We start from the raw sequence: 22885 nt of genomic DNA on the forward strand, positions 1-22885 counted from the left end.
TGTTCACTGGAAAGGGCTGTGGGCTCGGACCCCCTCCTCCTCCCTCACTGGCAGAGTCACTTCTCCAAGGTTTGTTTCTTTAGAGCCCCACCCCTACCTCCCAACATAACAGCAGGCAAATCCAACAGTTAAACTTTTATATTTACAATATTCTCTTCATCTTTTGCCAGGTTTAAAAATGTGTACAGAGCCGCGAAGGGTTGGGGTGGGGACATGGGATTGTCAAGGAATTGTTCTGGGGACAGGGGCTGGGCATTGGAGTCCGTGGCTGAATCATGAGTCCCCCAGCCCCCCGCCCATGCCCCAGTTTGGGGGGCATCTGTCTACAGGGTTCAGGGCCCAGGTCCCTAGCATTTAGAGGGCAGGGCTGTTTGGAAAGGAGCTAGACCAGGCAGGGGAAGGGGTGGGAAAAGAACTAAGTTTCCATGGGTGGAGGTGGGGGCAGAAGGGACAGTCAGGAGGCAAAGTTCTGGGGAGCCAAGACCAGGGATTCTGGATTTGGGTGTCAGTGGAAGACAGCACTCCACTCCCCATTCAAATTTGGCACTAATGAACCCACAAAATGCCAGCAGACAAGGATTGGCTCCTTCTCGTCTGGTGTCCCTTGAAACCCTTCCCGACATTGTTCCTTTCCCCAGAGGCCCAAACCGTTTCTCTTTGGGCAGTCACCTTACACACATCCCTTCAAATCAAATTCTTTCCTGCTAGTGTCTGCCCCAGCGCCGTCCCCCACTGCCCCCTCCATCTGTTCCTCACTACAGCTGACCCCGTTCTCTCCCCCAACCTGTCCGGGAAAGCCTTTCTCCCCTGCTCTCCTCCCCTCCCCCCTCCACTGCTCCTTTCCTTCAGCCCTGGTGGCCCAGGGACGAGGGGGCAGGTCAAAGGAGGGGGTGGGCAGCTGAGGGGAGAAGCTGGTTTGAGACCAGGAAGGGATGGCTTCAGAGGGGGACAGTGAAGGGGGGAGGGAAAACAGGGGCAGAGAGGGAGGGATGAGACATGGTGAGAAGAGGGACGCAGGTGGGACCCCTTTAGCTGCCACCTCCCCCTCTCCTGTATCCTACCTGCCCTGGCCCAGGACTGAGGAATCCTTGGCACGTTTCGGGGGGTCTTCGCCCCTCAAACCCACCTCACCCATTTGGCACGGATGAGCGACGGTCTGAGGACGGAGGGAAGAAGGGCTGCCCTCAGACCGCGGTGAGGGCTGTGGTCAAACATGCACGGCCTCTGTGGGTGGCAGGTGGCAGGTGCCACGCAGCCCCCCACCCCCCGAACTCGAGGGGAAGGAAGGGCAGAGCTTAGGGTCTGCTCATCTCCTCAGGGTTTGTCCCTCCCCCTCGGCTTCTGTCACTTTGAAGTCCTTTCACACCGGCTGTGTGAGAAGTTAAGTGCTGGGCCTGAGGCCCTAAGATGCGGGGAAGTGCTGGAGAGAAAGGGGCCGTCTGCATGGGAAAACATACATCCACATGCAAGAACATGTTTCCACTCAGAAATGCATCCTGGACCCAGGGGAAGACAAGTTCCCAGGCAGCACAGGGATGCAGGATCTCCTCCCTTCCCCGCGGCAGGGAATGTGTGTCTGTCATCTGTGGAAGGCGAGGCCTGCCCGGGGAGACCGTGCTTCACCTCACTTGTGCCACGGGGGATACACATGCTTCGCCGGGGCGGGAGGGCTGGGGGCAGGGAAGGGGGGCTGTGATTTCCTCGCTACTTCCCAGGCACCACCCTGCATCGTCCGGTGGCCAAGGGTCGCTGTTTGTGAACACACCACTTCCAGGGTCTCCAGGGGGTGGGAGGAGGGAGGAGGTGGGAGAAGGCATGAGGGAACAGGATTCTGGGGCACAAATCCCCGCAGAAATTCTTTGAGGGAGCCAACATGTGTCCAGGGCGGCAAAAAAACCTCACCCTGCACATGGGAAAACACACCCCCTCGTGAGAAAGCACACCTCCACGTGGGAAAATACTTCCATGTCTCCACACATCGAAGACGGGTGTCCAGACGACGGAGGGGAAAAAACACCCCCCCAGTTGTTCAAAGGCCCAGGTCCGGAGAAGAGAACGGGCCACTCCGCGCCGGAGAAGCGCACACATCCCGGCGAGGAAACCCACGTCCACCTAAAGCTCCTCGACGTGTGACAGCTCCACACGACAAAAGCCTGTCGCCAAGTCCTCCTCCCTGCCTTCTGAGCGGGCCGGGAGGGCCGGGGAGGGGGGCCTCCCCGAGCTGCCCCCTATACCCGAGTGGTGGAGTGGGGATGGGGGAGTGTGTTGTTGTGGCTGGTAACGGTGGGGGGAGGCGGGGGGAAGGGCCCAAAGGGATGGAGGGAGGGGGGCGGCGGGGGAGGGGGTGGCCCCAGGCCGCTGGGCAGCAGGGTCAGGGCCCCGGGGGCCAAGAGACGCACATCGTCCGGCGCCCGGCGCAGGGCCAGGGTGTAGTCAGGCGGGCAGGTGGGGCGCAGGGCCTCCGCAGGGTCCGCCCCGACACCCCCACCCCGCTTCAGCTGCAGCGACACCAGCTCCTCCTCGGGTGGCAGCTCACGGCCGGCCGCAGGGAGCAGGGGGCCCGGGCCCCCACCGGGCACGCCAGAGCCTGAGCCGCCGGGGGGGCTGAGCCGCCTGCACCGCAGCTCTTGCCGCCGGTCCCGCTTGTAGTAGAGGGCGGCGAAGGCGAGGATGTTGAGGAAGAGGAGGGAGGCGCCCACGGCCACGGTGACGCTGAGCTCCGTGGAGTAGTCTCGGGAGTCCCCGGGGAAGCGGTCGTAGGCCCGGGGGCCCGACTCAGGCTCGGGCTCGGGCGGCAGGGTGGCCGGAGGCGGCGGGCGGCGAGTGCCTGGGGCACCAGGGGGCGGGCGCGGCGGCCAGCGCGTGGCGTAGGGAGGGAGGCGCGTGGTGGTGGTGAAGAGCTCCGTGTGCAGGTTGTGCAGGTGCGGCACGAGCTCCAGCCAGAAGGCCACCTTGTTGGCGCGGTAGTTGTCGCGCACGCGCGGCTTCAAGCCGATGTGCAGGTACTGCTTCTCCTTGCTGTTGAACTTGCTCCACACCACCTCCTCGAAGCGGTTGGGCTTGGTGTGGATGAACTTGGTGTCCTGTGGCACCGGCTGGTTGGGGTCGCTGTGGACACAGGGGGGCAGGGAAAGGAGGAGTAAGGGTGAGGCTCCCATGAAAGGCGGGGGTGGGGGCGTGCTATGGGAGGAATGGGGAGAGAGACGGACAGAGATGCAGAGAGCTGGGGAGACGGGAAGAGAGACACAGACGGATACAAAGAGACAGAGAAATTGCCAGAGACGGACGGACGGACAGACAAATAGGGATGAAGCCAGACTGCCAGAGACAGTCTGAGATGAGGACAGAGGGGCAGAGAGGGCAGAGACAGACCACCAGTGACAGAGGCAGAGTCTGAGACTGAATGAGATAGAGACATATGGAAACAGAGACACAAAAGGACATGAGAGACAGCCAGGGGGAAACTAGCGAGTACAGGGTAACCAGATCAAAGCAAACAGAGATATCAATGGATTTCAAGAGAGAGAGGCAGAGACAGCAATAGACAGACAGACACAAACCCTCACACACACTCAGATACACAGATGGGAGCACTCAGACAGAGGGCCGAGCTCTGGGAGAAGAAGGAGAGAGCTGGGTGGGCAAGGGAGGGAAGGAGAGACAGACACAGAGCCAAAGGCACCAAGTGAGCCCGCCCCCCCAGAAAAGACAGGGACCTCTCTGTCCAACTCTTCTGAATCTCCAACACACACAGAGGAGCTGTCCGGCAGGTGTCTGAGTCGAGAAGGCAAGAGTGCCTTGATGGAGGAATGATGGCCGTGTGAAGGAGAGGGAGAGAAGGGGCTGAGGATGGAGGGGGTGTGTGCCCTGACCTGCAGGGATGCCCAACCCAGCCCCTCTGGCCCTCACCCAGTCTTGGCGAAGTTGGTCCAGTAGGTCATGACCACGGCACTGAGCATGACATCATTCTTGGAGAAGTTGCAGGGGAAGAGGTCGGTGGCGCCCACCATGGGCACACCAAAGACGTAGGGTAGCTCGTCCCCGTGCGCTGCGTCTGCCCACTCGGGCCGGCCCTCAGCCTGGCAGTGGTGGTAGAAGGTGTAAAAGTAGACAGGGGACTGGTAGTCAGCGTGCAACTTGGCGGTGGCCACAGCCGGTGCCACCCACTGGTGGTCGGTAAAGAGCGCCAGCAGGGTCTTGCGCCGCATCTCGCCATTGTCCCTGTCGGCCCAGTCCGTGTACATAAACTTGATGGTCTCCCGCAGCACATCCTTGCCCTCTGGGTAGCCATACAGGTTGTCCACAAAGTTGGAGACGGTGAAGTCGAAGGCGCTGGCGGACACGCCGTCCTCGCTCTCTGCTGAGTCTTCCACGAACTTGAGGCCCTCTCCCTGGTTGACACCGATGAGCATGTCGTAGTTGAGGAATTCTCCCTGCTGCATGAGGATCTCAGGGTCATCGGGGACTACGTCACCGTCCACCACGGGCCCAAAGGCGATATGGTAGCTGGGGAGAAGGGGAGCAAAAAAACCTGTTCACCGGCCTGCTCTCCTGTTCACCGGCCTGCTCTCAGCTCACAGCCTGCTGAGTCCTCTGCTCAGAAGACCCCTCTCCCCTAGTTAAAACCTTCTGAGCCCTTCAGGGTACTTGGCCGCACGGGAAGTCCTCCCTCAAGCACTTCACGGAGCTTCGTGCACACTGGCTCTGTTTAGGCACCTCCGCTTAGGGAAGGCTTCTGGGAGAAGGCAGGGCCCCAGGAGGGGCTTGAAGCCCACCTCTCCTGGTTAAATGGCATGCCTGTGGCCTGCGGGCACCTCTCACCCTCAACCTCCTTGGAACCAGCAAGGAGAATGGAGGCCTGGACCTGGCCCTCTCCCACCCCCATACCGGGCGGGCTGCACGTCCTGGTCCACCAGCTCCCGAGAAGGCTTCCGGCGCAGACACTCCACGGCCTCGGCGCTGTCCTCCCGGTCACAGCCCACCTTGGCCGCCAGCAGCCGCGTGTACTTGAGCGGCTGGTAGTTGACAGACCAGCTAGAAATGGCAGTGCCACTCTGGGCGATGGCCTTCTGGAACAGCCCTGGTGGGACAGGCAGGCTTTAGGCTGGGCTGTATCAGCCTGATGGAGGAGAAGGGGGACCTGGTGGGGTCGGGGGTGTGGGAAAGGGGACAGGAGGGACAGGCTGAGGAGGTGGCTGGTACCTTCTGAACGGTGGGAGAGGATCAGAAGGTTGACACAGGAGGCCCCTGCCCCAGATCCGAAGATGGTGATGCGCTCGGGGTCGCCCCCAAAGTGGGCAATGTTCTCACTGAGCCAGCGCAGGGCCTGGATCTGGTCCAGGAGCCCATAGTTGCCTTTTGCAGCCTGGTCCCCAGTGCTGAGAAAACCTGGGGGTAGAGGAAGAAAGGGGGCTTCCTGGGGGTGTCACAGCACCCTTGCCCTCTTTCTGGGCAGCTCAGTCCAGCCCAGAAGCCATTCTGCTTCTGCTGGGTTTAGAGGAACCCTGCCGGCAGGCCCTCCTCCCAGACTCCAGCCCCTAGAGTTGGCTGCCCACCCTCACCGAGCACCCCAAGCCGGTAGTTGAGTGTGGCTACAATGACGTTGCCGTAGGCGGCCAGGACAGAGCCATCGAACATGTTCCCGGTGCCCTCCATGTAGGAGCCGCCATGCAGAAACAGCATCACCGGCTTCTTCCCGGAGTCCCGGATATCTGCGTGGGGAGGGGGCGGGTGGGTGGGCCGGGAGATGGGGGACAAGGACACAGTCAGACCAGAAGCAGCACCGCCCACCTCCCAGGCCTGCCGAGTTCCAGCCCGGAGCTCAGGGGACATGTCACTCCCATCCCTGGGGGGCAAGACCGGATTCCCCTCCCTCCCTCCCCAGCTAGCCCTGGCAGAAGATCCCTCCCCACCTCCTGCCGGTGTGCCCCACAGCACTTCTCCACATGCCTGGCAGACCTTCCAAGAAGCCTAGCAGAGGCAGGGGTGGGGGCTGGCCCTCCTCAGGGCATCTGCTGGACCCAGGGGAACCCCTCCCCACACACACACAGCAAATCTCCTTCCTGCTCCTAAGAAGAGCGAGCTCCCAAAGCTGCCACTAGAGCTAGAGATCCTGGGAGGGTCCTGGCGTTTCCTTCGACTCAGGCCTTGGGCCTCAGCTCCACATGGTAGCCTGGTCTGTGGGTGAGGGGGTGCCAGGCCCTAGGGTCCCTGGGGGCTTGGTCTCCTCCCCGCCCTAATTCCTTTCTAGGTCACCTCCCCAGTTACCATGGCAACCCCCAGCCTAATTACTGTGGCAGGAGGCTGCAGGGTGGGAAAGAGTCTGCTTAATGAAGCCAGGGTGCAGCTCTAGTCTCGGACCCCCCAAACTGGCCTAAGTCCTGAGTTCTGGACCCCTCTCTTGCCATGTCCCCAAAGGATCCCATGATCACTCCCATATGTAGAAGGCTCTTGAGGCACTACAGACCGGACTGAGGGGTAACTAATTCCGGAAGAGGGTGGGAGTCTGAGAGGGCTTGCCAGGGTCCCTGCCCCTGCAGCTCCTCCACGATGCAGCCACAGTGCCCGTGCTGGCACCACCCCTGGCCTCCAGGCCCTCCTCTTTCTTGACACCTGCAATCTCTGACCAGCCTGGGCACTCGGCAAATAAGATCCAGGCCTGGGCCTCCACAGCTGGTCCCCAGTGCCTCTGCCCGCCTCCCTCATCCCGCTGGAGACTTCCCTCCTGGCAGAAGGTCAACCAACAGGTCACTGAGACACTCCCCTCCACCCCCCCAGACAGCTTCCTGCCTCCTGTCTCTTAGGACCTTCTCTGACACCTCCTTCCACCTGACTTTGGCCAGGAGCTCCTAGGTGGGCAGTGCCCTCTCTGTGTCCTCCCCAAATCCTATTCTTCCCTTTGTTCCTGAACCTCCAGTGGTCTTCCAACAGTTCAGGCTGGTCTCCTTCCCTCCGAGGTCCTGTCCTAAATGTCCTCACTCCTCCCCGCTCCTGCCCACCCAGCACCTCCACTCCCAGCGAGGGGGGAGGGGGAGTCAGAAAGGGAAGGAGCAGGAAGGGGGGCTGGGGCGACAAGAATTCAAAACCAACAACAAAAAACAGGATCAAGAAAGAAGAAAGAAAGAAAAAACAACAACCAAAAAACAAGAAGCTCTCGGGGCAGATTCAACAAGAAAAGAAAAAAAAAACAAAAAAACAAGAAACCAAAAAGATCCATTTTTGGAAAAAAAGAAAAAAGTTCGGGCTTCCCTGGTGGCGCAGTGGTTGAGAATCTGCCTGCTAATGCAGGGGACACGGGTTCGAGCCCTGGTCTGGGAAGATCCCACATGCCACGGAGCAGCTGGGCCCGTGAGCCACAATTGCTGAGCCTGCGCGTCTGGAGCCTGTGCCCCGCAACGGGAGGGGCCGCGATGGAGAAAGGCCCGCGCACCGCGATGAAGAGCGGTCCCCGCACCGCGATGAAGAGTGGCCCCCGCTTGCCGCAACTGGAGAAAGCCCTCGCACGAACCGAAGACCCAACACAGCCAAAAATAAATAAATAAATAAATAAAATAAATAAAATCAAGTAAAACTTTAAAAAAAAAAAAGAAAAAAAAAAAAAGTTCTTGGCACTTTTTCAAAATTTTGTGGTGAAACTTCAAGATATTGGGCCCTGTTTTCAAAAATGTCCAAATTCTTTAATTTGCTTCAAATGTGCGTTTTCTGCATCGGACAGGCTTTTTTTTGGAAACTGTAGCAGGTTTCTGCTGTTTCAATTGTGTCATCAATTTGCCAACTTAAATTTGTTTTTTTCAAATGTTATTTTTGCTCCAAATTAAAATTGTTTTTTCAAATGTTATATTTCACAAGTTTCAAAACAGTCCAAATGTCTGTCAAGCTAAACATTTTATCCAATTCTTTGGTGTTTTTTGGTTTTTGTTTTTTTTCTGACATTCCAATTTCTTTTTGCACTTTATTTTCGCCATGTTTAAGCTTTTCTTGCCGGTTTTCTAGTGGGTCCAACATTGTTCAAATTTCGTTTGAAGTTTTCATAATTCTTTTTTCCAATTATTACAAATTTTTCTTTTCTTTTCTTTTTCATTTTTAGTTGGGAAAACGACTGAGGGGCCTTGAGGGCTGTGAGGGCATTTAGTTAGGGGCAGGGCCGAGAACTTCCTCTCATCAGCAACCACATGCAGCAGCGGGATTTTTAAATCTACCTGTGTCTGGCGGATTGAGCGTCGCCTCGTCACGTTTTTTTGTGAGCAGACCTAAGACCGGGAACACAAAACAGAGAAAAAAGGACAATTTTGTGGGGAAAGATGGGGGTCGAAGGGAGGTGGTGGATGGGGAGGGGAGGAGAGAAAGCAGAAAAGGGGAGGGTGAGGGGCAGAAAAAATAAGCCAAAAAAAGCAAAATTTGTTTGCAAGAAAAAGAAACCAAGAAAAGAGAAAAACGTTTCTACAACCCAAATTTTGTTCCCCTCCCCGGAAAAAGTCATGCCCCAAAGAAAAGGCTGGTTTTGGGGGGGTGGGGTGCCTGAGTGGGCTGAGGCCTGTCTTAAGACATATTGATTTGGCTGGAAAGGATTTGGCTTGTCCAAGTGTTTGCTAATTGCTGGAAATGAACCGGTGTTAGAGGTGGGGTGGGGGGGGGGGAGGGGAGGGGAAGCCAACCAGGGAGCCTGGGAGCCCAAGGCCAGCTGTGCCCCACCCGGGGCGGGGGGCGCCACCACTCACGCAGGCCCTCTTCAGGACCAGCCAAGCACCTGCCCGCTCCCCCAGGCTGTAGAGAGGAGGGGTCCCAGCAGAAAGGACTCTGCTTCCCTCTGGACCAATCTGGCGGGCAGAGGGTAGGATGGGGCTGGGGCAGCCCGTCCCCACAGCTCACAGCCCCTGGAAGCCGTCAGCTCTCCACTGGCCAGCGGGGGGGTGGTCAGCGAGGGATGCCTGCCCACATCCCAGCCTCTCACCAGCCAGCATTTCTCTTCCATCCGCACTCACAAGCCTGACTTCTCACCCCATCTCCCCAGTGTGGGGTGAAGCAGGGAAAGGGGTCATCAGGTCTTGCCCTCCACTCCACCTCTTCCCTCTGACCCCCCTCCCCAACCTCATCCCTTACCCAGGCCTGCTCTCCTCCCCCACAAATGGTAAACTCCCCACCAGGGGCGCCAGCCCCCCACCAACCCCTGCTCTAATGCCAAAAGCCCCCCTCCCCAATTGGGGGTTCAGTCCACAAATAGGGAATAGGAAACACAGTGCCCTGAGCCAGCCCGACATATAAGGTGCCAGGAGGTGCAGGGAGGCACAAAGTGTGCCCCCTGTCAAGGAAAGGCCCCAGACTGGGCTCAGAGTTTGGCTCTAGGCTTCTTTCAGATTGGGGGATTAGTCAAGGGAGAGCTGGAACCCAGAGGCCTGAGGGGTTCCCCCAGGCTGATCAATTTCTCCTCAGTGGCCTGGGGACCAGCATGCGGAGGGATGGGTCAGTAAGGCTGAGGCCAGCCTCTGCAAGGCTTCTCCCAGATGGTGGTGATGGCCCCAAGGGGACCCATTAGGATCAGGGCCTGTTCTTCTCTGACAGGATAGGGATGGGGATGGGGATGAAGTCAGCAGGGCATATGTGCGCGTGAGAATATTAAGTGTGCGGGTGTGTGAGTGTGTATGAGTGTGTGTGTGTGTGTGTGTGTGTGTGTGTGTGTGTGCCTGAGTCAACCTCTTCCTCCCAGAGCTAGTGTGAAGATTCAGTGAGATCACCTGAACGTGTCAAGCCCCAAGCAGGTCTGCAATAAGTGATGGTTAAAAATACAGAAGGTGTGGGCATGGGTGGGGTGGGGGCAGGGTGGGAAATTTGTGTGGAGGTGTTGGGGTGGACAGTCCATTAGTGGGAAGTGCTGGGTGAATGTTTCACATGAGGGGTGACGAGCCAATAGCCCACTGAGTGGGGCGTTGCAGGCGAGACAGCTTTCTACCTGAAGATGTGGGTGGAGAGTCCACGAGTGGAGAGCATTGAGATGGCTGGCCTATTGGAGGCACTGGGGTGAATGATTCACTGGTAGGAGGGCGCTGGGGTAGGTGGTCCATGAGAGGGCAAGGGAAGGTAGAGTGGACGGCTCTGAGGCAGAGGGTGTTGGGATATTGGGGAAGATGTGTGGAATGTATTGGGGTAAGTGGTCTATCAGAGTGCTTGGAATCTGAACAGGATTGGAGTAGAAACTTCTGTGCATTGTGTGTATGGGTGGCTAGGGGGCGTGGCTTATACGGGGAGGGGTAGTGATGGTGTTGAGGTGCATGAGGTGTTCTGTGATTGGCATGTCCTCTGGGTGCAGGGAGCGAGGTGTTGGAGTACTTGATGTGTGAGTAGGGTGTAGGGTTGCCACCTGTGCTGTCACAGCCTGAGGTATGATACTGATGACCTCTAGGCAGGAGTTGGGGTAAGTGATGTCTGAGAGGTGTTGAGAACGTAGGGGACTGTGGTGTGAGTAGCCTGTTGGAGCACATGATCCAGCTGCAGGGTTACTGGGGTAAAGGTCTGTGTATGGGTGTTACTAGGGTACATGATCTATACCCAGAGATACTGGGGAGCACAGGTCTAGATGGGTGACAGGGTACACAATTCCAGACAAGTGTTGGCGTCCATGCTGTGTGAAAGTGCTGGGAATTTTGATACGTGGGATTCTAGAGCACAAGGTCAGTGTGCCGGTCGGTTGGGTACATGACCTGAGTGTTGAGTATTTGAAATTCCTGGTCTTGTAGTGGGACTTGAGTTCATGATGTGCGGGTGTTGGGTGTGTAGGGTGTACAGTGGGGTTCCTGGGTACCAAGCCTATATGTAAAGTTGTTGGAAAATGGCCTGTGGCGGGTGTTATCAGAGTGGATGGTCTCTGTGTGTGTCGGGTGTTTTGGAGTGGTGACACGGGGAGTAGGAAGGATAACGTGGGGGCTCTTTGTGAGGATGGTCTGTCGGGGTGGCTGCAGGCCTGCTGATTACCCTCTGCCGTGGGCTGCTGGAAGGTACTGACTCTGGTTGGTCTCGATGTGCTGAAGGCTGGCTGGTGGGGAACTGCTGCTGGCGACTATGAGCAGTGCTGTAGTGAACTAGAGAGTTCATTGTCAAGAAGAGCCAGCTCAGAGCCCCGCGGAAGGCGTTCTGCTGGGGATGGGCGGGCTGTGCTGTGAGTGGAGGGGCCCTTGGCAAGGAGCTTCCCTGATCCTTCAGGAGTGTATAAGGGATCAGGGGACAGAGCATCCTGGGGAAGAGGCACTCAGCACAGGTGAGGGGCCCTGCATGTGACAGAAGGACGTCTGCCCATTCTGGCCTGGGGAGAAGGAGTCTTTGCTGTCCTTGAGGTGGAGGTGCAGCTCAAGTGGGTAGTGGCTGGGGACAAGCCCAGGCCTGGGCGCAGGAGATGCGGCAGAGCCGGAGTGGCTGCCTAGGCAGCTGATGATGGGTGCCTCCACCACCTGATCGCCCTCAGTGTCCCCTCTGTGTGTGCCTCTGTGGGCAGGGGGTGGGTAGGCCCAGCCTAGTGCCTGCTGCCCTCGCCATCGGCTCTCTGGGCGCACAAAGAGCTTCTGGGCTGACTGTGGGATTCGTTCCTGGGACTGCCTAGCAGGGACCCGTACCACCCTGGGAGGCCACGCAGAGCCCGCAGGGACGCACTGCCCCTCACGGCCCCGGCGAAGGCCCAGCTCCCGGCCCGGGGCGTGCCGGCGCCTGAGGGTATGCATGGACGTCTGTGGGCTGTGTCCACCGGGGGCCCGACCCGGTGCCCGCGCCCTTACCGTCCTCGGTGGGCACGTAGAGGTTGAGGTACAGGCAGTCCTCGCTCTGGTTCTGCACGTAGGTGGCGGCCGCCTCCAGGTTGTCGGTGAACCACACGGGTAGCATGATGGCGGGCAGCGCCGCGTGCAGGTTCTGCGGGCAGGCGGGCGGCAGGGTGGTGGCGTTGCGCACGCCGGGCCACGAGGCGGGCGCCCAGGGGGGGCGTGGCGTAGGGCACGCCCAGGAACTGCACGACCGGGCCCAGGATCTCGTCGTAGGCCGTGTTCACCACTGGGAAGCGCTCCTCCCCGAGGCTGCCGAGACCCAGGCCCGGGCCGCCCGGGGCGCCGCCGCTGGGACCCCCTCCCCCGCGCTGAGCCCCCGCCAGCCCCACCAGACACAGCGCCAGGAGCCACATGCTGATCGGGGACCCCCCCCTCGGAGAGAGAGAGAAGGGGGGGGAGAGGGAGGGAGGCCCCCCCTCGCCCCAGGAGGGAGGAGGGGGTGGGGGAAAGGGAGGGAGGAGGGGGGTGGGGAGGGACCTGGGTTAGACGGGACAGAGAAGGGGTCTGTTCCTCTCCATGGAGGGGGCGAGGGGTGGGGAAGGGGAAGGAAGTGGGAGAAGGTGAAGGCAGGCCCGACCTGCGGGGAGGAGGGACAGACAGACGGACGGACAGAAAAATACAGAGAAGAGGTGCAAGAAGGGAAGGGAAGTTGGACGGGGCAGACAGACAAGAATGGGGAAACAGAAGAGACAGGTGGTTAGTGGCTCGGAATTCAGACCAAGTCGCCCCCCTCCTTCCATCCTCAGGCCCCTTGGCACCTCCCCCCCCCCCACCCCAGCCACCCCTCCCCTCAGCAGGGACCCAGATAGAAAAGTCTGAGGCCGGGGTGAGGTCCAGATGTGTTAAATGTCTAGGACCGCCAGAGGGGAAGGAGGGTCAGCTCCCCAGACCCAGTACAGTACTTCCCCTTCCAGCTGTTTATCCCTCCCAGGCAGGTTCTCCTCAGGGACTCAGGAGTCCCAGTTCCCACCTCCCTGGAAGGGATGAGATAGACAAGGAAGAGAAAATAAAAATACCAAGTCATTAATTAGCGGTGGGTTTGTTTATACGGTATATGTTAATCACTCCTGAGCTGTAATTTCATGGCACTGAACTCCCACCCCAGGCCAGACTTGGGTCTTTCTTGGGACTGCACAAGCCCAGCACCTTACCCTCCCTTCAACATCTCATTCTAGCAGGATTTGTGTAGTGGGGGAGACCCCTGCACCCCAGGCCCTCTCCATTTCTCCCCTCAGAAGTTAAGGTGCCTTGAGGCAGGGGCTAGACAGGGAGGGGATGCTGGAGGGGCAAATCCAGGGACAGGTGCCTGATTCTGCAGCCGGTTGCCGGGCGACAGGATGCTGCCCCGCAATGCTACCTCGGCAACAGGCTGCAGCTTTAACCCTGGAGTGGGGGGGGGGGGGCGTCTAGAAGAAGAGGGGAAGGGGCTGGGTTGGTTATGGGGTCCATTCAGGGCATGAGGAGGAGAGCAGAGGCATGAGTCAGAATGCTAGAGTTTCCCCCAGCCTTTGCATAGAGGGAGAAGTATATATGTTGAGGGGAGCTGGAGACTAGGGGCCTAGAGAACCCTAAAAGAGCTGCCTCTTGCCCCTTGTTGGCCAGTCAGAACCTAGCCCTAGTGACCAGGCCTCTGGCTAGGGAGAAGGGGTGCTGAGGTGGCTTTAGGGGGAATCAGAATTAAGGTCATACATGAGAAAGACTAAGGAAAGGTAGGGCTAACCTGGGTCCACAGAGGTCAGGAGCAATAAAGTCCTCTCTGACAAATAAATATAAGCACATTTTACCTCTTCTCTTCTTGCAAAGTTGTTAAAAGGGGAAAAGGGCTTAGGTGAAATTCAGGCAGAATAAACTCACCAGAATGAAGAGCTCACTATTTGTGATGTTGAGAAAGATGCAGTTTGCTCCCAATGCTTTCTTGAACTCTTTATGGACGTTTTCATTGGAGCAGCTGCAGAGAAAGAGAACCGTGCTCAGAGGGCAGAGTGTAGAGTACAGTTGAAGGGGAGAGAGAGAGGGACTGAGAAAAATAAGGACTGCAGTAAAAGAACAGGGATGAGGAAACAGAGGAACTGGGAGCAAAAGGGACTCTAGAGGGCCTAAGGAACACAGAACACTGAAACTGGGAGCGGAGGCTGGGACAAACAAGGGCAGAGATGAGGACCGTAAAGAGGGCCCCCCACTCCCGACATCCCAAACACTCACGCCTCTCTCAGATCCTCAGGCACAGCCATGGTAACCTTGAAGAAGCTGCCTTTGGTTGCAAGGGGATTGGGATTAACTGGCCGAAGCCGTTCCAGGGTGACAATCTCATTGTAAGTGGCATCACAGGCAGCATATTCAATGACATAGAACTGGCAGAAGGAAAGAAAGGAGAAGCTGTGGATGACCTGAGTTTCTATCTCCCACCTTTCTCTGACTAAAATATGTGTTTCAGCAGTTCTCCAAAGGCCTTGACAATCACTCACATCTCCCTTCATCATCCGCACCCGGGCCAGCCACCAGCCACAAGGTTCTTGCTCATTGGCTCGAGAATAAACCTGAAGAGAAGTTGAAAATAAAAGAGATATTGAGGACCATCCAAAAACATCAAGAATGGAATGAGCATTAAGACACTTGGGAGGCATCCTAAACTAAGATAAAGGAATCTAGAGGAAGGAGCTGCTAATTAAAATCAGAGAACACTGGATTTTAGATGCTGTTATCATAAATGGAAGAAAAGTGAATCTCCTGAAAACAGGAAGCTCCCTGACAGCTTGACTGATCACAGCAATGATGGACAGAAAACTGCTGCATTTCACTCTTCCACAGGCTGCCTAGCTGGATGGAGGAAGGAGCGTGAACCAACCAGTGAGGAGCCTAGGGTACTGGTATCAGGGTAAGGGAGATGCAGAATCCTGGGAAAAGGGACATTTAGAAAAGGTGGACTCCAACGACCTTACCTCCACTTCATCCCCTTCTGTGATCTCCTTATTATAGTCAGCTGGAGGTGGTAGCCGGACATCCCCGAAAGGAATTTGTCTCTCACTCTGCCAGCTGCAAGGGAAAACAGTGATATGAAAGCTATTCAGGCTAGTGTGGTTGCCCGTTTCTTCAGGAAGAGGTTACTTCCTCCACTGGGCATTTTCCACCTTCCCTGGTGATTAGACGCTAAACTCCAGGCCCTGCTCCATAGTGGTGCCTTCCATCTCTTGCTAGAATCTAAATATGGAGTCAAATGACCCCCACTCTCACCATTTCCTCTCCTGGGATCCATATAAGTTGCCCACCCAAACCCTTGGCTCTCCCCCACCTATTATACATGCCTCATGGGACTCAGCCGCCCCCTCTTCTCCACTCTCCTTCTAGGACCTAGTATGCTGGATTCTCTATTCCCAAGGTCTTACTTGTTTTCAAAGAAGATGGTGACAGAGTCTTCATGGACATCCTTCACAAAGCCCTAGAATGGATTTTAGAACAAAGTAAAAAAAAAAAAAAAAAAACACAATCAACCACCACCTCAGCCATCAAGGGAACAGACAGTTTTAGAGGGCCTTAAACTAGAGGTTTTTTGTTTGCTTTTCTTTTTTTTTTTCTTTCTTTTTGCCCGCACCTTGTGGCTTGCGGGATCTCAGTTCCCCAACCAGGGACTGAACCCGGGGCCACAGCAGTGAAAGCCAAGAGTCCTAACCACTGGGCCACCAGAAAACTCCCTTTTTTTTTTTCTTTTTTTAAACTAGAGTTTTAGATGGGGACACAAGCAATCTAAAAACAGGGCTAGAAAAAGCTGTATTGGTGAAGGAATACGAATGTTGAGGTAGCAAGAAATGTTGCAAAATCCGGAAATAAGATGAGACAGAAATTAAGTAGAAGGGAGAAACATCACCTGCATCAGAACAGCCGGGAAACTAGTGGTCTCCTACGGCTCCCACAGAGGCCTCCCTATCTGTCTGCCTCACGCAGTGCTGAGCAGCTTGCCAGAGTTCAATTAAAATACCAACAACATTCAGCAAAGCTAAGAATATCCCATGAGACAGTGTGAGGTTGTCCTGGAACACCTAGAGGACATCAGGCTCTGCCAAGAGAGGAAGGGTCTAGCTCCTAATACAGCAAGAGGCCTGAGCGAACTTGGTGCCTTGATGCCTGGGTCGTAAGAAAATAATCAGAACACTGGAGAAATTCAAAACAAACACAACTTACTAAAGGAAAAATTAGGATTTAAAAGATGTGAGGGAATTCCCTGATGGTCCAGTGGTTAGGACTTTCACTGCCGTGGGCCAGGGTTCAACCCCTGGTCAGGAACTACGATCCTGCAATCCTGTAAGCTGAGCGGTGCGGCCCATTAAATAAATAAAAGATGTGAGATTTCTAAATGCTAGGACACTGCTAAGAATTTGAAAAGAGTAATAAAATTTGTAGAAGACCCCAAACTTGAGATGATGACAAGGGAGAGGAACAGGGATGACTGAATAGCTGGAATCGCTGGTCTACCTCCTATTTTCTCTCTCTCTCTTTTTTTGGCCAAGGCAGTGAAAGCTCTGAGCCCTAACCACTGGACTGCCAGGGAATTCCCCACCTCCTATTTTCTGTCTTCACTGAGGAAGCCAAAGCTATGCGTTCAACCCTGTGCTCCCAATTTTCCTACCTTCTCTCCTGTTTTTCACATTATCAAAATTAGCAATCCCTAATTTTGAGTAAGTCCAATTTTTCAACTTGTTCTTTTGTATCTGAGCTTTTGGTTTTATATCTAAGAAATCTTTACCTAACGTCCTTGTCTAGAGTTTTATAGTTTTTATTTTACATTTAGGTCAATGATCCATTTTGAGTTAAATTTTGTATATGGTGCCAGATACAATCAAACTTCATTTTTAACCTATGAATATGCACTTCTTTGAGCACAATGTGTTGAAAGACTATCCTTTCTCTACTGAATTGCCTTTTCGCTTCTGTCAAAAATCAGAAAATGCAAACTAATGTATAATGACAAAAGGCATTGGTGGTTGGTGGAAGACTTTTGGGATTGATAGAAATTGTGGCGATGGTTTGTTTTATATATCTGTCAAAACTTAACAAATTGTATGCTTTAAATAGGTGTACTTCATTGTACGTCAATTATGCCTCATTAGATTTTTTTAAAAATTAGGGGTTTCAAAAAGCTAATATATGAAGAACAATTCCTGAGCTTTGCAGGTAGGAACAAAATATGAGCTTAGGAGAGAAAACACCAAAAATGTACACTTGTGTCACTCCCACCTCAGAGAACTGATCAATCATAAACACTTAATACACTGTTTTTTCCTTAAATCTAAACCTAAAATTTCACTCTTGATACCAGTCATCTTTCTCTTCTTTCGGGAAAGGACCTTGTTATGGAGTCTTACTACTTAGAGCCTTACTTCTGCCCACAGCATTAGTACTCCTGGTTACTGCCTAGCCTCTTACTTACCCATGCTTTAGCCTTCTCTGCCATTCCCTTCTTCTGTAATATTTTTTCCACTCTTCATTCAGCTCCATCAATACCCATTCCTACTCTTCTCCACTCACATCTTCTATTTGCCCGAATCCCTCTCTTCCCTTTTGGGTTCTTCTCTTAGCTCCTTTTTTTTTTTTTTCTTTTTCTTCTTTTTTCCTTAGCTCCTTTTTAAGTGTCCTCCTCTTTTCTTCCTTTATAAGGATTTCTCTAAACATTTCATCTAGCCTCTACAGCTGACTTTATCCAATTCTTTATCCAAAATGTCTATCTCTAAGCTTTAGAAACAGTTTATCAAGAGAGAGTTAGCTATTTTCAAAACATTTCAGGGATGAGATAAAACATAGTGGAAGAGAATCACTTGCCTGCCTCTTTTGTAAAGAGCTCCCCACTCCTAGATACACTCATTCACAAAGGATATGTCTAAAGCTCTAATCCAATTCTCCTCCAACATGTCAGGGTTGGCCCTCAGGCAGAGGTAGCAACATTACCCTGGTTTTTCAAGCTACCATGATCCCAAGGCAGAAATGCAAAGCTCAGAATGGAGTTTTCCCTCACATAACTCAGCAGTTCAACTAAACGTCACTCATTCTTATACTTCTAGGGTCTTTTTCCTTCAAAGATTCTCCAAAACAAGCTTTCTCCTCAACTTCACATTCCAAGTCAGTCTCTGCTCCTTAATTCCACCCACATGACCCCAGTATTTTTCCTCCAAAAATACCAGTGGTATAAAGTGAGCTCCTAGTTCTGCTCAGTCCATGCTCATTGAGAAGATAAGCAGAGGAGGGCAAGAGCAGTGGAGTGAATCTCTAGAAGGCTACCTAGATCCAAAGGATAATAACTCAATTCAATTCAATGGCCAGGGCTTATGGAGCTTTGGCTTATAGAGCCTAGGACTGGACAGAGGAAGTGAGAGTCCTAGGTTCCTAAGTACTTCACTTTCCTCAAATTATAAGATACAAAATTAGGTCCCACCTTCAACCTATCTTCTAGTCCTGGGTTCTCAAAATAAAGGAGGGAGTTCTAGAAGAAAATCAGGAAGGGTCTGGATAAAAATCACGTGTTGAAGGTGAGGATGCCATATTCCTTAACAAAGAAATTGGAATTGGGATAGCCAGGTAAGGTCTGGAAAGTTGGATGACTGTGCCCTGGAAGGTGAACAGATATTTCATTTGGGAGAGCACCGCTTAGAGAACAAAACACATTAAGTTCTGACAGAAAAGGAAGAGCTGATGGGATAGCTAAAAGATAACTTAGATCCCAGATCTGACATTTGCAGTTCTATCCTGGAAGAAGATCAACAACACTAGGACCCAATTCTGAGAGGGATGAAAAGAACCTTCCCAAATTTATAGTTCTAGAAGCAATGTAAACACTCCTTGAACCACACTGAAGTTTGCTGAGTCATGAATATTAAATCAGCAGCAAGGACAGATTGGGCAAGTATCTATATGGCACTCAACGTTGAAGAAAGATTAGTCTGAATTTAAGGATTTACTGTTGTTTTCAACTGAGGCATGGGGCAGAAAATGCTAAAGTGGCCAGGACACAAAATCCACATTACCTGGCTTCCAGCTCAAGTCCAAACTCTATTCTCTGATTCAAAGCATCCTAGCCCCAATTCACTCAATCAAGTCTATCACTGCCATAGCCCACAGGAGAAAAGAGAACGATTCAGAGACACATTTTCTGTTGGACACTTATATGTGGGAAGGGAAACATGTCCCTTCCCAGCAGTCTCACACAGTTAATTTGAACTGGATACCAATCTTTCCCAGCTGTGTCTGACTCCCATGCTTCCTAGAACAAAAGCAAACATCATATCTTGATCTCAGGCTCAGTTTAAGAATCACTTTTCTTAGGGATGGGAAGGACCCAGATGAAGGACAAGATACTGTGGGAAATGAGGCTAAAATCTTATGAGGAAGGGTACTTCAATAAAGGTAATGCAAGTTTGGGGGAAAAGGATATAAGAGACAAATGCACTCTATCAGAATCAGAAAGGAATTAAGAAACTTTGCCAAAGAAAACAGAAATGCTATGGAGGCAGGCTAGAAGAAAAAGTCCCATGAGTTAGGAAAGTATGCAGAAAAAAAATGACAGAAAGAATCAGCTGGGAGCTTCCTTCTTCCATCTTAGCTGGCTAATGGAATAGGTAGTTTCTGGGTATTACACAGAAATATTAGGATAAAAAGCTAAAGACTTATATTGAGAGGTTAAGTTAAGATAGATGTGGGTACCCACAGGCACTGAAGAATATAAAGAAATCTGGTGAGGGAAGTAAGGCAGAAATGAATAGGCATTTAGAATGGGTCAAAAATGACTACACTGAGCTTACCAGTCGAAGTTGGGGCAGAAACCTACTCCAAGGGCAAATATGAGACCCTTTCCAGTTATAGCAAGATATGACTTCACAGGGAAGGAGTTCAAGAAAGTCATTTCCAAGGGCACGAAGGTGGAGAGGTCTATTATGGGAGGAAAGGCTTGAGGGGAAGTGAAGGAAAGGGGGTTCTTCTCCTCACAAGTAATGTTATGATAAGATAACTCTGCTCTTGCTCCTCAGGGTAAAATGAGAGAAGACAGGAATCAGGAAAGTCTCTGAGACAATTCCAGGCATAAAGTCCAAAGAGGTTCAAAATAACAACAGTCACATAAAGAAAAATTCCTGAGAGGCAAGAGGGGTCTCCCTCTGGCTTAATCTAAATGGGAAAAAAATGTCCTAAAAAATAAGATTCAGAACAGATTTAAAAGGTGGTAATAAAAGGAGTTCTAAAAAACCCAATCCTGGGCAACGGGGGAGCTGAAGTAAACAAGGATCTTTTAAAGATAGTCTCCTTCTCCTTTAAAAAAAGGCTAGTGGATTCCCAAACTGGGCGAGTTGGCCAAAAGTCTTCTAGAAGTGGAAATCCTTAAGAAGAAGATTAACAGATGGAATCCTTGTGAGATCCCCTTTTAGAGATCAGGGATATGAAGCTTACACTCCTCAAGATGAAGAAACTGTATGAATGATCTAAATGTATGAGGTCAAAGTGAGGTGACAAATACAAAACCATCCCTGGGTAAAACAGTAGACCAGCTAGTCTTGGAATAAAGGGGTGGGGTGAGAGACTTGAGAAAAGGTGCCACCTTATGGCTATGAGGCAACTAGACGGCTACAGCCCAGAGTTCCTGAGGTCAGAGATACTAAATGTCATAAACAGAGTCTGACCGTTTCTCCTTGGGGTGGGAACAGAAATATAAGATGAAAGTGGGGTGAGTCTTCCAGAGCCAGTAAGCAGAGGCCTCTCCGAGGAAGATGAAAAGATCTAATATGGGACGGCCTTCCCAAGGGGGTAATAGTGGAGAATAAAGAGAATTCTCCATGTGCTTGGACTGTGGGGAAGACGTGATTCAGATCCAAGGCAGATCTTCTACCAGAGACAGGAAAAGTCAACGAGACGCTGGGTAAATGGGGTCTCTTCTGGGGGGTTGGGAGGGGAGCTGAACCAAGTACAATAATGCCCTGATGCTCAATCCCGGAGATGCGGGTAAAAGCAGGTGTAATAGAGGGGTCAAAACTAAGAGGAAGGGGTTAACTTCTAGAGGTCTCCCCCCAGGACGGACGCGGGTGGGAGCATGGGTCTAAGGTTCTAAGGGTCAGGGCTTAGCTCCAGAATGTCGATCCCGCCCCACTCTTCCCTGCTCTGGCTGGAGGGAGGGGGCTGAAGACCGCGTCCCCGGCCAGCGCGCCGCCTCACCTTGTAGAAGGCCCCGTTGGAGCCGCGCACCTCGACCGGCAGTCCCGGCTCCACATCCCCCCCAGAGGCCAGGCCGCCCATGGCGCCGCCACCGCCTCCGACTCCCCCGGCGGCGGCTGCAGCAGCGCTCTGAGTACGGGCCGGGCCAGGTCCCCGGCGTCTCCCCGGAGGAGGAGCCGGAGGGGGAGCCGCGGGGGGCGGGAGCCGGGCTGGCCCCACGGCGGCCCTGCCACAGCCAACGAGCAGGGGGCCGGGGCCGGGCCGCTCCCCGTCCGCCGCCGCCGCCTTGGTCTCCGCCACCGTGAGGGAAACGGCCGCCGCCGCCGCCGCCGCTGCCTTCGTCACCTCAGCTTCCGCCCGCCGCTGCCCCCGCTGCTGCCTCAGTCCCGGGACCCGCTGCTGCCGCTGCCGCTCCACGGCCTTCACCTGCCCCTGCCGCCGCCGCCTACTGCGCAGGCGCACCGGGCACCCGCCCGCCGCGCGCGGGCCCCGAAGGCCAAGGCGCAGGCGTCAAGGCTGGCGACCCAGCTCGCGCTGGCCAGCGCATCAGGGCTTCCACACTCCTCTTCACTCTCTCACGCCCCCTCCTGGTCGCTTACTTGCGCTTGCGCAGAACCCGACTGGTTCTCTTTCCTCGCCACCCCACCTCTCCACGGCCCCTGTCTCTTCCTTTTCCCGCCCCACAACACTGAGAGCTAACCAATCATGGGGAGGGAGGGACAGAGCTCACTCAATCGGATTGGACTTCTGATGCTCCTGGTCAGACCACACCCACTTCACCACGGTGCGCTCCAGCAGGCGTGTACAAATTAGGGATGGGCATGCGCCTGAATGATTGCTTGGTCACTTTCCCCACCTTTGTGTTTCTTGGTGCGCACGCTCCGAAGGAAAAAAAAAAAAAAAGTTGTCGAAAGGCAAAAAAAAAAAAAAAAAAAAAAGGGGGGCCTGGTGCGCATGCGCTGGGCTTTACAGTCCACAAGGCGGACTGGACTCTCTTGAGCCTCTGTATCTCTGCACAATGCGGTTTAAGAGTCACGTTCTTGCCTTGAGAAGATTCTGGTCATGCATACAAAGAAAGGTTAAAGAAAGATTTCAAGGCAGTACCGAAAGGCAAATGCAACTTAGCACAAGATTTGATATCTAAATGCGGAGAAAATCCAAAAGAGGAAAAATTGTTACGGAGAAAGGATAGTAGAAGGGAAACTTAGGATTCGTAAACTAAGATAAGTAAGAAATTTCGATAGAAGTGAATAAAATAGCCAAGAAATTAGGATCATGTGTTGTGCAGTAATCATTTAGCAAATATTTATGTAGCCCTCACTGTGTTCCATCCACTGTGGTAGGTCGTAAGGATACAAAGACAAGATGTGGTCCCCAAAACAAGGATTTTATAATATATTGGGGAAGGAGCAGACAAACACATTTAAACAAGTAAGTGCATGGAGTTCATTTGAACATGGGATAAAGATAAGGACTAAGTTTTGAGGGAATCCCAAGGAGACGAACAATGGTCAGTTGTTCTTCAGAGTGATAGGGAAAGACTACTGCAGGGGAGGTGATGCAAATTGAGATTTGAGGGATAAATAGGCATTTGCTAGAGGAAAAGTGCAGTAAGAGTATTCTTGAGAGAACAAGAACTACAATGGTGCAAAGGAGCAGAAAGAACATGTCCTTTGGGGAACCACAACTAGTTCAAATAGCGTTTGGCTTGAAGTAGGGAAGCTAGACTGTGAAGGACTTGTAAATCAGGTTAAGGAAAATGGTCTTCACTTTATCCATACTGGAGAGCCACTGAAAGATTTAAAGCAGTAGTATAATGTAATAAGATTTATGTTTTACAACTGTGGGGAATAGATTAAAGAGAAAGGGCATCCCAGAAGGCAGTGAGAGCTGTGAGG

General features: G+C 53.2%; 1 protein-coding gene across 2 annotated transcripts; it reads right to left on the reverse strand.

Annotated features, from left to right (window-relative positions):
- Positions 1 to 123: 123 nt before the first annotated feature.
- LOC130705875 (neuroligin-2-like) lies at positions 124 to 21493 on the reverse strand. 2 transcript variants are annotated; one of them, XM_057535766.1, is made up of 13 exons: positions 20988 to 21493; positions 15188 to 15240; positions 14744 to 14837; positions 14270 to 14341; positions 14007 to 14155; positions 13659 to 13752; positions 11760 to 11892; positions 8199 to 8249; positions 5562 to 5711; positions 5203 to 5388; positions 4888 to 5080; positions 3910 to 4506; positions 124 to 3108 (listed from the first exon to the last, which is right to left on the reverse strand). In XM_057535766.1, the coding sequence occupies exons 1-13, from the start codon at positions 21066 to 21068 to the stop codon at positions 2229 to 2231; spliced, it is 2733 nt and encodes a 910-aa protein (XP_057391749.1). In that variant the 5' UTR covers positions 21069 to 21493; the 3' UTR covers positions 124 to 2228. The 2 variants fall into 2 exon arrangements, with proteins under 2 accessions (XP_057391749.1, XP_057391750.1); XM_057535767.1 differs by lacking the exon at positions 8199 to 8249.
- Between the last annotated feature and the right edge of the window lie 1392 nt (positions 21494 to 22885).

Source organism: Balaenoptera acutorostrata, chromosome 20, assembly GCF_949987535.1.
Source record: "Balaenoptera acutorostrata chromosome 20, mBalAcu1.1, whole genome shotgun sequence".
Classification (NCBI taxonomy): Eukaryota; Metazoa; Chordata; class Mammalia; order Artiodactyla; family Balaenopteridae; genus Balaenoptera; species Balaenoptera acutorostrata.

Bases quoted from the DNA above. Each gene is read 5' to 3' on its own strand.
- LOC130705875 (XM_057535766.1), bottom strand. From the start codon at position 21,068: ATGGGCGGCCTGGCCTCTGGGGGGGATGTGGAGCCGGGACTGCCGGTC. The intron at 13,753-14,006 runs GTGAGTGTTTGG...CTTTCTCTGCAG, and splicing joins CCTGAGGATCTGAGAGAGGC to CTGCTCCAATGAAAACGTCC. The intron at 5,712-8,198 runs GTAGATTTAAAA...CTCCCCACGCAG, and splicing joins GCTCAATCCGCCAGACACAG to ATATCCGGGACTCCGGGAAG.